General features: G+C 42.1%; 1 protein-coding gene across 1 annotated transcript in view; it reads left to right on the forward strand.

The window, feature by feature from the left end:
• LOC308363283 (receptor-type tyrosine-protein phosphatase mu-like) overlaps positions 1–15,038 on the forward strand; it is a gene marked incomplete at both ends in the record, with an annotated part of 177,696 nt that overhangs the window by 153,628 nt on the left and 9,030 nt on the right. The window contains 7 exons of the mRNA XM_080836087.1: positions 3,081–3,197; positions 3,891–4,045; positions 7,276–7,411; positions 11,275–11,424; positions 11,706–11,879; positions 12,090–12,221; positions 13,660–13,785. Coding sequence (XP_080692213.1) covers positions 3,081–3,197; positions 3,891–4,045; positions 7,276–7,411; positions 11,275–11,424; positions 11,706–11,879; positions 12,090–12,221; positions 13,660–13,785 — 990 coding nt within the window. The remainder of the gene's footprint in view (positions 1–3,080; positions 3,198–3,890; positions 4,046–7,275; positions 7,412–11,274; positions 11,425–11,705; positions 11,880–12,089; positions 12,222–13,659; positions 13,786–15,038) is intronic.

The following is a 15,038-nucleotide window of genomic DNA, read 5'->3' on the forward strand; positions in this document are numbered from 1 at the left end:
GATACGGATTTCAAATACGAAATGTATCTACACTTTCAAAAACTATCTTCACTTTCAAAATGTATTTACAGATACAGATTTAAAATACGAAATGTATCTACACTTTCAAAAACTATCTTCACTTTCAAAAACTATCTTCACTTTCAAAATCTATCTGCAGATACGGATTTCAGTTACGCATTACGGATTTCTGTTACGAATTACAAAATCTTTTTGGCACTGTTTTTACAGCCTTTCAAAAGAGCCAAACAGCGCTTTTGTCAGATTTTCTAAAGCGCCAATCAACACATTATATCCTGTACTGACTAGCCAATCAGCGCTAGCTTGCTGGCAACTGCTGGCCCGCTCATTATTCAATAGTTATAACCTAAATCTGCATCTGCTCTGCCTAGGGAGAGATCTGGGGTCTCCCCCTCACGGTTTGAATACAATTCGGTGTACGAACGCCGTGGGGGAAGTTAAACAAGCATGCCTTAAATGTCTGGCCGATGGCTGATGAACACCTGTACTATTAAGTTAATCTTAGGCTCTGGCAATTCAGAGATCGCTTGGCTGCAGAACGCATTGTAACTGCCAGACTCCAGCTTGCTGCCTCATATATCTCTTCCACTGAGACGCTAGAAAACTCGCTTCCACAAAAAATACACAATAATAAAGCGTTTTCAAGGACTTCAGAAAATGGTTACAAATAGCCTACCCCAAAGTGCCATGAAAAGAAACGAAAATTACATTGCAAGGTGGTTTTGAAATCAGGCTGGTCATTATCCAGTTGTTGAGGATGCATATGCACTAACGGTATACCCCCATCATCACTTTGCATGTGTCTGGAGAACAAGACAATAGCAGTCTGTCTGCCAAATGTTCTCATTGAGATAATGGGTCATATGAATACTGTTCATGGTTAACTTAATTAAATGTGAATAGGATATCGGTCACGAAAATGCTAACGTTAGCTTTCGTTGGCTACCAAAGCAGATCCTAATATCTTCCATACAACGACAAGGATCTTTGAAACAGGTGGAACGAAGTGTGGAGTGAAAACCACTGACTATGATTGTGCGTTTTACAATGACTTTATTAACAACTCCAAATATAGGACTTCTTACTTGTGCCATTTCTCGGTCTCTGATCCATGACTGATGCATACACCGTTTCACTCAACTTTTCCAGCAAGCTAGCGCTGATCAGTAGAGGATACAATGTGTTGATTGGCGCTTTAGAAAATCTGCCAAAAGCGCTGATTGGCTCTTTAGAAAGGAAGTAAAGACAGTGCCAAAAAGATTTTGTAATTCGTAACAGAAATCCGTAACTCATACTTGAAATCCGTATCCGTAATGCGTAACTGAAATCCGTAACTGAAATCCATATCTGCAGATAGATTTTGAAAGTGAAGATAGTTTTTGAAAGTGTAGATAGTTTTTGAAAGTGTAGAAACATTTCGTATTTGAAATCCGTATCTGTAAATAGATTTTGAAAGTGAAGATAGTTTTGAAAGTGTAGATACATTTCGTATTTGAAATCCGTATCTGTAGATAGGTTTTGAAAGTGTAGATGGTCACAGATACAAAATCTATATTACAGATACAAAATCTATATTACAGATTACAAAATATTTATGGCATTGATCTGATTCCATATGTGTGGAATATCCAAGTAATATTTAAGCATCTAGAGTAACAATCCCCAAAGAGCTTGACAGGTTCTTGAGTCAGATTACAAAAGCAGCTCTCAATAGCAAGCGGTCCGTATTGAACCAGCTGCTCTGGCCGTGTAAGACTCCATGTTCTCATTCAGCATTTATGGACGTGTGAATAGAGTGAAAGTGAGAATCACCTGACAGTCATTATACCACCTAAGTCCTCCAAAGGGAGCGACCACAGCGCTTGGGCGCATCCATGCCAGCGACAGCATGAACTCATTTAGTGCAGAGATGGATGGTGTGACTGACACCGCCTCAGACTGAGAAGAACCTATTGATTCATGTGTGGTGCTGATGAACAAGAGACCACACACACCGGCACACAAAACAATACTGGGTTATATTACATATTTTATTAGGCTTTGACGTTCACACGGGTTTGTTCTTCACCTCGTCCTTGTCATCGACGCTTAACATTAGACAAATCTGACCTTATATGACAAAGGACTTGAGTAAAATGCTGATAGTGGTTGTTTTATGAATGGAGAATCAGCCATCAGAGATGCAGACATCCACGGTAGATGTAGATATCCTCTAGGCTGCCCAAGGTTATGATAAGTGTTTTTGTCTCCTTGTTCCTGCTGCTGTAGTGTTTTCTGCAAGGTGTGGAGGCATTGTTCTTTGTCAGTGTTGCTGGATGAAAGAATATACTTCATCATCATCATCATCATTATTTATTGATGGAGAATTGACTGAGCACAGAGCTCTTTTGCAGCAATGCCCTAATTGAGGGTACATAATGCAGATGAACAATAAATAAACAAACCAAAACAAAACAGACAAAATAAATAAACAAAACACATTATACAACTCAGAGATTTAGCATCTAAAAGGCTCTTAAAATGATTGACAGACTTGACCTTGAATATTACCTATGGTACGACTTTTTTTTGTTTTGCTCACCATTTTACTTGTGAAGAATTCATGTGTCAGAATGTGCCAGATTTCTGCATTTTATATTTATATACTCATTATATACTCAAGAGCGAAGCGCTGCCTGGAAGGAAACGTCTACCTGCATAGTTAATATCTGGTCTCACTTCAAGCAGTAAGAGTGATTTGTTTCCTTTAGAACCTCTGCATTTTCAATTACATCAGCTATTCATCATATTTAGCCACGCACCGTTTTGGAAGGGTGTTATGCCTGAAACATGAAGCAGGCTGGTGAATGGTCAGCTGGACCCATCAGGAAAATGATTTATTGGCCATTGTGGGTTTTTGTAGGCTCTGCTGTCATGAGCGAATCACTTTATTGAAAAGTAAAAATGACTGTCTGTCTCTGACTGGCGCCCATACCACTGTGTGTGTGTGTGTGTGTTTGTGTGTTTGTGCTAATGGTGTGTGTGCTAATGGTGTGTATTTGTGTGTTTCTCTCCCGCAGGTGAAGTGCTGTAAGTACTGGCCTGATGACACTGAGGTGTACAGGGACATGAAGGTGACTCTGATTGAGACGCAGCTCTTGTCTGAGTACGTCATCAGGACATTTGCTGTTGAGAAGGTGAGCTCATCGAGGAGAAAAACAATCTTAGTGGTTAAAGGTCATCATTCAGCAGTGAAATCAGTGGGAAAAAAACAACACTAATAATTGACAATATCAATTTACACACTTACTGTTTTTCTGGAGTTCTGATAGATGCTTAGTCTCAAAAGTAAATCTAGCTCCAGTGCTACCTTTAATTCAATATTTTCAATTATAAAACAATTGGGTTCTATCGCATAATTTAGCTGTTTCTGATTGGACGAGAGACGTTCCATGCTATAGGTTATTCGTCAACATACCAACAGTTACGGGACTTTTCACAGCTAATAACCGTTTATTCAAAATTCTTAAAATTCCAAACCAAGACGTTGACAATGGAACTATTTTTTTGTTGCGGAGAAACAATGGCGAAATAAACCATTTTAACTTCGTGTTATTCGTGAAATGTTAATTTGTTGACGGTAGAATTGTTTTATAAAAGCAATATAGCACTCGTGGGAGTGGGGTAGGTAAGGGATAATCCCACGGATGTTGTTGCCTACGCCTTACCTACCCCACTCCCACTCGTGCTATATTGCTTAAATATCTACTACATTAAATGCATTTCTTATTCCTCCTCCTATCTCTTTGTGTGTGTATTTTCATCTGGTATGTGTATATGTTTCTGATGTATAAGTATGTGCTTACCTTTGGGGTTGTGTGCACTCACAGAGGGGAGCTCATGAGATTCGGGAGATCCATCTGTTCCACTTCACGGGGTGGCCGGACCATGGTGTTCCCTACCACGCCACTGGGCTGCTGGGCTTCGTCCGGCGGGTGAAAGCCAAGAACCCTGCCAATGCTGGCCCCATGGTGGTGCACTGCAGGTGGGTCACTTCACAAACACACTCCCCTCTCCTCCTCTGCCTCTGGTGACCTGTGTGTGTGTGTGTGTGTTTTTTATATAGGAGCTCACTGTTCTGCCTTTCTGCAGACACATGTTGCTCTTTCCCACTCAAACCCTTGCTGCATAATACTTTTTGAATGATTACCTTCTGTGTTTATACCATTGTTTAAGTAGATCTCTAAGCATTCTTATTTTAGACCAGACCCGGGCCCTGCCAGATCTAACTTCTGTGTTTGTAGCATTGTATTAGTATAAGAGCTCTAAGGGCCTGATTTACTAACATGCGACCGCTGCTTAATCTGCAGTCGCACATTAACGCACGGTGTTTTTTCACATTTTCCGTGGTATTTATCAAACCAGATCTGCGCTGGGCACTCTGTGCTTACTCCGCCCCTTAAAGGGCCTGATTTACTAACATTGATTTGCGACCGCAGCTTAATCTTCGCTTTGCCAGGCGCACATTAACGCACAGTGTTTCCCCGCATTTTCCGTGATATTTATCAAGCCAGATCCGCACTGGGCAATCATTATTCAGCGCACCGTTAAAAGACGGGAGAAATTGCCTGCAAAATACTGCCACCATGGAGATTCGAGGAAGAAAAAACTAAGGTTCAGCGGAGAGGAGATAGATATATTGGTTCGCGTTTGCTCAATCACTGAACCTGATTCAATGGGTTATATTGTTGTTTTCCCGCCATCACCTACAGCGAGATGTTAAAAAGAACACGATTATAAATAATATGCTATTGGTGGCATTAATGCATAAACTGTCTTTTATAACAATATAGATGTGTACATGGCGAGATTAATACGTTCTACAAGGGACATGGGTTCACTACAATATATCCCCACTGAAACAAATACATTTACCAAGTAGCCAGGCCTCTCCAAAATCACCGTTGCTCAATCATGGATAGATGGCACTATTCCGGAAGATAAAACTGTCATGGACAGACCACTACCACGTAAGTAATGGTCATGTTGGCATCACATATGACCTGGACATTCATTTAATATGTGTGCTTTCTGTTTCGTAAACGTGTTCGTGGATTGAAGGTGGGACTGTTTGCATGTGGGTGCAATCAATGGTTCCAATTACGTTCGTAAAGTTTGCGATTTCAAAAAAAGTCCTGTTTGATGTCTCTAATTTCAGTTTTGGCAGTGGGGAAATGTATTGACCAGTGCGCCGTAGCAATGCGTCGAGTACCTGGGTGAATATTTGGCTGAGTGAAGGCTGAGATATACCAACTGCTGATGCTATAACTGTTTGAAATGATCCGATGCCAATATTTGTAATGTTGTCCTGAGTTTAACAACTGATGGAATGGAATGTGATCTCCGATTGGAGGGTTCGATGTCGTCTCTGATCTGGTTCAGTAATTGAAGTATTGCGTGGCTGGTTAACCTGTACCGTCTAATGATTTGTGGATCGCTTAACTGAAAAAGTGTTATACGAGTTGAAAAAAATATTTCTGTGCGCTGGCTCTCTCTATATCTTCGCCTTGCTCTTATAACTGCTGCCATATCAACGTTTTCAGACTCAATGGAAATGCGCTTCCTGGTTAAGACGTGCTTTTATGAGGCGGAGAATTATCCCGCAAATTAGAGACGTGCGCTCGACAGGCAGTTTTAGTAAATACCACACAATACATCATTAGGCGCACTTACCTTCTCTCCTCCCATTAAATTGCACTCCATGCCCACGTTCCACCCAGGTTTCCACCCACGTTACCGTGCCCTCCCCTGTTCACACCAACAGGCGTTAATATGCGCTGCGCCCCCTTAGTAAATACCGTTTTATGTTTACGACCGCTATTTTACGCCTGAAATGGGCGCAATCCTGTTAGTAAATCAGGCCCTAAGTGTTTTCATTCGATCAAGGTTCTTGCAAGACCTATGTAGAACAGTCATGTCCAGAATTATGAGGTTAAAAGGAGACATCCTCACCGGGACAAGGACACATTAATCTAAGTGGTTGTAAGTGGAACCCATCTGGCATTCTTGGAAGGATCTGTGTCTCTTCTAGAACTCGTTACTCTACTTCCCCCAACTATGAGCAAACGTTTCTAAACTCTTCAAACTACTATTGTCTTGGCAAAAAACAAACACACACACACACACACACACACACACAGGTACGCACAAACACACCAGAATCAGAAATGACTTGAGGCAGCCCATTTTCTCATTTCTTGTCTGCTCAGTTGGGGTGGGTGGGTCTCTAACCTCGTGTGGGACGGAGGCAAGGCCCCCCTCCCCATCTCGCCTCAGTCTCTCTGGCCTCTTGGAGGTGTCATGTCCATGGGGGGGCTAAGTCACCCCAATTAGGAGTGATGTCACGCCTGGCTAATGGAGATGCCACAAAGCAATGATTGCCATGATGCCCACACTAGAGAGGGTCTGCTCTATACAACTTTCACCCACGTGGAAAGGTCAACACAGAACAGCTACAGGGGGTTTCCTGTGTGTGTTTGTGTGTGTGTATTATTCCCAGGCATTTTTCATAATTCATTGTTGCTGATTGCAATATGAATCCAGGTACAATCTTCTTTATTAAACATTTACGTAGGCTTTTCAAATTTCAAAGTCCTTCAAACCTTCAATGTAATGGGAGTCATATGACACTGACAATATACTGTATGTAAAGAAAGATAATATAGTTTTGGACTATTCATAGCCAATCATTTCTGGCAGCCATATTGTGTGATGGAGGGATTCTATGACTGCCTCAGTCTATGTGAGCATTCACAGCGTCCTCATATTTGAGGAGAGTAAAGTGCCAGTACTGTCTCTCTGTCTGACTATCTGTCTGTCTGAATGACTATAAGCTGTCTGAGCTGAACTGTTTTTTATGGAGGGTGACACCTCGGCAAGGTAGTAAGGACCAAAAGTTTTTATGAACTTAGTTATTTTATGACTGGGGTATACTGCAGGACTGAAGCTAAATAATGTATGAGGTGTTATATGATGTGTGTTAGGGTTATGCTTAGGTATTTAAACATGCCATATTCCTCACACTGTTACACAGCTGAACACAAGAGATTTCATAGGTGATGGGGTGTGTTACATTTTGCACAATAAACACTTTTGTCAGCTCACGTTGAGCATGTCACATATAAGTGTGCAGGACTCAGTGGAAAATATTCCAATCAGGAGATGACTGACAATTACATTCTGTCTGAGTCTGTGTTGTGATTGGTCTATCTGCAGTGCGGGGGCGGGCCGGACTGGCTGCTTCATTGTGATTGACATCATGCTGGATATGGCGGAGAGAGAGGGCGTGGTCGACATCTACAACTGTGTGAGAGAGCTACGATCACGGCGCGTCAATATGGTACAGACAGAGGTAAGAGCACACACACATTGATGTGCATACACAGATACACACTCGTATGCCCACACCATTTATATTTATATTATTTAGAACAGGGCTGCCCAATTTGGGGCCCACGGGCCAAATGTGGCCCGCGCTGGATTTTTTTTGGCCCGCACTCTGGTCAGAATAAGAGTCAGAACGCCATTCATTATACAGCATTTTAACCCATTTTGAACAGGTTCTCTGTTTCAACGTCATATTTAACCCAGACTGGTTGCAGTTCACTGCTTGGCCACAGTTTTAACATTGTTTTAGATGGGTCGAGGGGAGGCGCTATTGTCCTTCTGTTAATACAGATCCATATCTATGGTTATCTAGTTGCTATGCTATTTAACTCACTAGCTAAGGAAACTTTTAATAACGATTTAAATGAAAGAGCTCTGTTTGCATGAAATGATAGCTCGTTATCTAGCTGTTGTTATATTCTCCTCGATTTAACTTATACATTATAATGGGAAAAAGTAGAAACCCTCAGGGTGCCTGTGAAACTTCGTATGAACTAGTTCATATTCATGAGTTCAAAATCACTTATCTCAATAAGAGTTCATAGCTAGCAGTTGCCAACTGTAAGTACCTTACTTATGTGTGTGTAAAGAGTGTTGATATGAAATATGAAAACAACCAGTAGTTAATGTGCAAGCTTCAAATTGAATGGTGATTTAAGATACTCTATCTGAGTTGAGGTCGAGGCATGACGCTCTCTCGCTAAAAGTTTCACCTGTTCGTGTTCGCGTAACAAATGTTTGTGGAGGTAGCTTTTGTGGAGTCAAGTGCAGTAGAGAGGCGCTTGTCTCCAGGGCACAGCACGTAACTGTTATATTTGTCTCTTTTACGGATACAGATAGAAAATAACGGGAGTATTTCCATCTATCGAAACATCAGTAGTCACTCTTGTTGCCTGCCATCATGTTTATGAGCCTTTTGTAAATTGCTGTTTGTTGATTGGCCATTATATACCTACGGCACAGGGATTTTAACATCTTCCCTGTGTATGTCCTAAATAGATTATATTAATTTAGTATGATATGTTAATAAAAGTTTCTTTTTTTACCTGAAGCAAATGTTATCTTTCCCCATTATTTTCTTCTTGGAGTATCCCAGAATGCTTAATTGTCATGTTAAAATCACAAAAAAATCCAGGGTTTGGTTTGTCACCTCATTCTGAGTTTGCAGGTATGTATATTAGTGTTAATGTTAATTGGGTACAAATTGAATACATTTCAATGTAATGGGGCTTGACCACACATGAAAACTTGAGTTTTGGCCCTCGGCCCTCCACTCCGATTAATATTTGGCCCCTGACAAGAAAGAATTTGGGCACCCCTGATTTAGAATATTTACTCATAGCTTCAGAGATGAAGGCAGCTTGAACCATGTGGGTGTCAAAAGCACAGGACATAACACTCATATGTCACAATTCAACACGCCCTTTCATTCAACATCTTCATATAATTTTGTTCGATCCAAGGATCATTTCACCACATCTGTTGGCTGTTTAGTGAGTCTTCCAATTCAAACACGCTCAGTCAATCTCACTCTCCCAGAGCATCCCAGCATTGATAAAGATTTTAGAAGGCGGAAAGTGGGAAGTGGATTTGCGTGCGTGTGTGTGTGTGTGTGTCTGGCCCTTCAGACAGTTTAAGATATGGACCAGGAGGAGAGATCTCTGTAGTTGCCTTCAAACAGTCACACACCATCTGGACGTTATGCTACTTATAGTATGCACATTTCTAGGGCCCTTTGATTTCCGTAATGCGAAAAACACGGATGGAATCATGAAATTCAGTTAGTTAAATGGAAATCACAGTTACATGCAGAATTGCGTGGAATTTGACATTTTCAAATCAAATAACAGGACAGAAATACATTTGATAACGTTAGAGACAACACTTTTCCCCATGTGAGGGACACAGGCACATCAAAGATGTTGTCAAAGACAGCTAGCAGAAGTTAATGAAATACCAAATCTGTAAAATCTCATTATATAAACCTTTTTGAAGATAAATAGTTTCACACTGTTCTCCAAATATTCTAAGAAATCCATAAGACTTACAATGTACATGTAGATTATCATTTTAACACAAGTGGCTTACTATCTCAGTAACAGTCTTATAGCCAGAACCTGAGACATAATCTCCCCTTAAATGTGTACAGTAAATAAAAAATTATACTAGATGAAACTGTGTTTGTAGTCTTTAGGTTTATACTAGCCTCCCACACTCCCTACCCTATCACAACATAGGTCTAACACCTACATATGACTTGATGGGAATCAAATTAATAAAACAAATATAGAAGAAATAAAATGGAAAAGAATCTAGCAACAAATAAAACAGAATTTGGCAGAGAGAAATAATGATTTCATAGGGCCCTACATGTCCCTGTAATTCCACTGAATCACAAGCACCATTCTCCCACCTTTATAGTGTGGGAAGAGGAATACATGTGTGTGCCTGTGTGAGTATATGTTTGTATATGAGATTGTGTTTGTGTGGGGCATTTGCATAAGAGTTTGTGTGTTTGTGTGCGTGTGTGTACAAGTGAGCTTACTCGACTGTGTTTGCCTCAGAGGTGTTTGGTCGCCTTGGCATCAGCTTCACCCCTGTGGCTGTTGATTACCTTTTCATGGGCAGATGGATCTGTCAGAGGAAATGACATGTTGACATCACAGGCAGTTTGTTTTCCACAGACACGGTGGCAGGTGATCCTCATTAGCAGAAGGCATGGTTCAAATGCAGGACATTTAGCTGTTCCGATGTCTGTGGAGTAAGAAGAGTAAACAAAAGCAAACAAACAGGCGGAAGAAAAGAGGCAACATCTGGGTCATTAAGTTACATCACACAGACACGCCTCATCATAAAACCAGTGACCCCTACACTAAAGATGTTTTAGTCAGACGTGACAGGGGAATGTCCTCTCAGAATGTCACTTCAGAAGTGATTTCCATCAGGCACTGAATGTGCTCCTCTTCCCTGCTCTCAGGGGGGGGGGGGGGGGGGGGGGGGGGATGTGAGGTTCAGGTCTTTGGGACCACGTCAGCCCCTCCCACTCCACTCTGTGATGGGGGCACAGAGAAAGCTGAATTACTCACGATAATTAGGAGACGCTATTGCACGCCAAATAGAAATCCCACTCATGCTCCCCAGGAGTTTTGGCGAGAGGGAGTGAGGAGGGGTAGAAGGAAGTGGTGTTTTGGTGAGAGGAAAAAGGCATCAGAATACCTAAAAATACATCTGAACCGATATTGGCATCAGCACATTCCCCAGTTGTCTGTGCAAAAGCGACACAGGAAAGGATTATTATGAGCCGCTTTAGCCACCATGTAATGTCACATTTGAGTGATCTGTCTTTCACACCAAGACTCACACCTTCACTGATTCCTCGTTAAAGCCTTCTACAAAAATACATCTCCAGCTGGGTCAAAGACATTGATTTCCAAAACAGGAAACCTTCACTCAGCTTTATTTTTCTCTTGTGGTTCAGCGATTTTCTTTATCTGAAGTTGAATGAATAGCAAGCCGTATGAACATAACCACACCATGTCCACTCCCATTGTTTCCATGCAGAGACAAAAGCTGACTGGAATAGATTGGTTGTTCTTAGATGCTGAATGTTTTAGACCACCAGAGGCATCCCTGATGTTGATTGTATTTTAGGGATCTCACAGTGAGAGCTGTAATAGCCTACTGGGGGCAATAAGGCCTAGTCGGGTTAACCACCTGCAGAGTCAAAGAGGTTAGACAACACAAGTGGATGCAGTTCCATGCAGATTCAGTACAGAAGGACCTTCACGGTGCCATGATTTACTGACAGCGCTGTTTGTCCCTTCTCAGGAGCAGTACGTCTTCATCCATGACGCCATCCTGGAGGCGTGCCTCTGCGGTGACACCACCATTCCAGCCAATCAGCTGCGCTCCATTTACTACGAGATGAACCGATTGGACCCCCAAACCAACTCCAGTCAGATAAAGGAGGAGTTCAGGGTAAACATTCAGTGGGGGTCAAAGATCACAGAGTGGAAAAGAAAAAAAGGCCTATCTGAAAGTCCCATACATTATTTATGATTCTGGTTTATATCATCTGTTTATTCCAATAAAACGATACAAAGTTTTGGGTGTAAAATGAACCGATTTATGTACCCCTCACCCCACATTGGCTAGATGACCCACTGTACTCTACCAAACCCATCTCAACTGGGGGGCCCATCTTTATCTTTATCCATGCCTTCTCTACTCTTTTCTGATGTTCTGTGTGGGTTCTGCAGACGCTGAATATGGTGACTCCGACACTGCGTGTGGAGGACTGCAGCATTGCTCTGCTCCCACGGAACCATGAGAAGAACCGCTGCATGGACGTTCTCCCACCTGACCGCTGTCTGCCCTTCCTCATCACCATCGATGGAGAGAGCAGCAACTACATCAATGCAGCACTTATGGATGTGAGTGTGTGTGTGTGTGTGTGTGTGTGTGTGTGTGTGTGTGTGTGTGTGTGTGATTGAGGGATTCATGGATCTACCTGTGTGTGTATAAGTTAAAGGGAATTTGCATGTATATGTGTGTGTTTGTGTGTGTAATTTCAGTCACAAATTGCCTCTTTACCTCCGAATGAAGTCTAATCTGTAATCCCTCTCTTTCTGTCCCACTCACAGAGCTACAAGCAGCCATCTGCTTTCATTGTTACCCAGCATCCTTTGCCAAACACAGTGAAAGACTTCTGGAGGCTGGTGTTGGACTACCACTGTACCTCCATCGTCATGCTCAACGACGTTGACCCTGCTCAGGTACATTGTGTGTGCATGTGTGCGTGCGTGTGTGTGTGTGTGCGTGTGTGCGTGTGTGTGTGTATAAAAAGGATTACATGTATTGAATTCAAACTATATAAGTGTAATCCTGTCACTTCTCTCTCTCACTCTCTCCCTGCTCTCTGCCCTGGGCAGAGGAGTCTTTTATGAAATTCAAACTTATGTTCAATATGAAAAAGGTGAAGTGAGATGCAGGAGTGTGTGTGTGCCTGTGTGTGTTTTATGCTGTGGGTTCAGGAGCCAGCATGTAGCCCTGTCATAACAACCCTGATCAAAGTCCCTTTCCTTATACTTGGAACACACACACACACACACACACACACACACACACACACAGACACACTTCAGTCCCTCAGCAGAAGCTTTCTCTTTCATTCAATATTCTCACTGTAGCCACAGTGAGCCTCAGGTGAAATATATACTACACACACAAGCCTACACACACACACACACACACACACACACACACACACACACACACACACACACACACACACACACATTATAGATAGTGAGGCAGGCAAAAAATAAAATCTTGCCTTAAAACAGACACACTCACACACAGCATTCCCCACTGATTACTAATTCTCTGGGCGGTGATGTTCCTGCTGTGAATCAGAGCAGGCTGTGTGGACCAGGGTTAGTATTATAAACTAACACTGAGATGAAAACGAATGGTTTTGAGACATTTTCGTGAACTGAAATAAATTAATTTACCCAAAGAAAAAACTGACGCTTGTTGTATTATTGTTGTAATCGTTTCAAGACAGCTGCATCATATCTATGCTTGGCGTCGGGTGTCAAACTAGCTAAATTTAGCAATTCATAGCTATAGCCGACAACTGTAACATGGCGATATAGCAAGTGAGGATCCACACTTTAAGATGGCGATATAGCTTTACAGATTGAAAAGCATGTTATAAAAATTAGAATCGTTATTAATTTATCTGTTTTCTTTTAACAGCCCCATAAATAGAGCAGGCTGCTTGATCTGAGGCCTTGAAGACAAGAGTCGTCATGAGAACAGAGTTTCCTTTCCTACATACACAGAGCTTAAATCATTTAATATTTATTGCATCTCGCGCTCCTCATCCACAGACGAGTGTGTGTTTCATCCTCCCTCTCTTCCTCCTCTTTATGCAGCGAGTACTGATGTGGACGGCAGCTTAGCATGGCTAATCCTTTTGTTTGAATCCCGTGTTTGGGTTTAGAACAGAGGCACTGCTCGCTTTACACGTTCATCTGATGAAAGGCAATCATGCAATGACATCTCTACTCCATTTGCTCTGATTGTTGTTGCTAATCTCTCCTGTGTGTGTGTTGTGTGTGTGTGTGTGTGTGTGTGTGTGTGTGTGTGTGTGTGTGTGTGTGTGTGTGTGTGTGTGTGTGTGTGTGTGTGTGTGTGTGTGTTCTCCAGCTGTGTCCTCAGTATTGGCCAGAGAATGGGGTCCATCGCCTCGGTCCCCTGCAGGTGGAGTTTGTGTCGGCTGATCTGGAAGAGGACGTCATTAGCAGAATATTCCGCATCTACAATGCAGCACGGGTAGGGAACACATGCACACACTTACACACCCACACACTCCCATATTTGAACATACATACACACACACACACACACTCATGAAACTTACACACACTACCATATATGAACATACATACACATACACACACACACGTACACACCCACACACTCCCATATATGAACATACACACACACACACACACGCACACACACACACACACACACACATACTTACACATCCATACACTCCCATGAACATACACACACAACTACACACACACAATACCACACACACACACACACACACACACACACACACACACACACACACACACACACACACACACACAAACACGTACACACCTTACACTCCCATAAATTAACATACACACACAAACACACACACTTACACACACACTACCATATATGAACACACACACTTACACACCACACACTACCATACATGACCATACACACACAAACTAGCCACTGAGGTGAGCAAAGTAGCAAACACTTATGTCTGAATACACACACAGACACACACACAAGCACACGCATACACACACTCTTACATAAACTCAAAACCCTCCATGGTAACCTCACATGCCGTCAGCTAAGCTCCTTAGAGGCCTTTCAGTCCAGCCGTCAGGATACAATGGCAGGGCAAAGCTGAGGCTTTTTCTGACTACCTTATCCCTTCAAGACATCACCTGTCAACCAATCACCTGCAGCTCACATACCCAAATGTCCAATCCCCTTACCCCTTATACACATTGCTCAATACATCACCTGTCAAACCTATGAGGGGCCGTGTAGGCCATAATTTAAACTTGCCTCTCATACACACCATTGAAGACCTTTTGCCTTTCACAATCACTACTAAAATACACTCACATTCACTACTGAACACCTCTCACATATACTAGTGAAAATGGAACCTCACACAATGACAACTGAAAACCTCACATACTCATGAGTGAACACCTCTCACACATACAACTGAAAATGTAACCTCTCACACGCACAACCCAAAATGTAACCTCTCACATGCACAACTGAAAATGTAAGCTCTCACATTCATTACTCAAACTTGCCTCTCATACACACCATCGAAGACCTTTTGCCTTTCACAAACACTACTGAAATACACTCACATTCACTATTGAACACCTCTCACGTATACTAGTGTAAATGGAACCTCAAACAATGACAACTGAAAACCTCACGTACTCATAAGTGAACACCTCTCACATACAACTGAAAATGTAACCTCT

This window comes from Sprattus sprattus (genome assembly GCF_963457725.1).
Source record: "Sprattus sprattus genome assembly, chromosome: 4".
Lineage (NCBI taxonomy): Eukaryota > Metazoa > Chordata > Actinopteri > Clupeiformes > Clupeidae > Sprattus > Sprattus sprattus.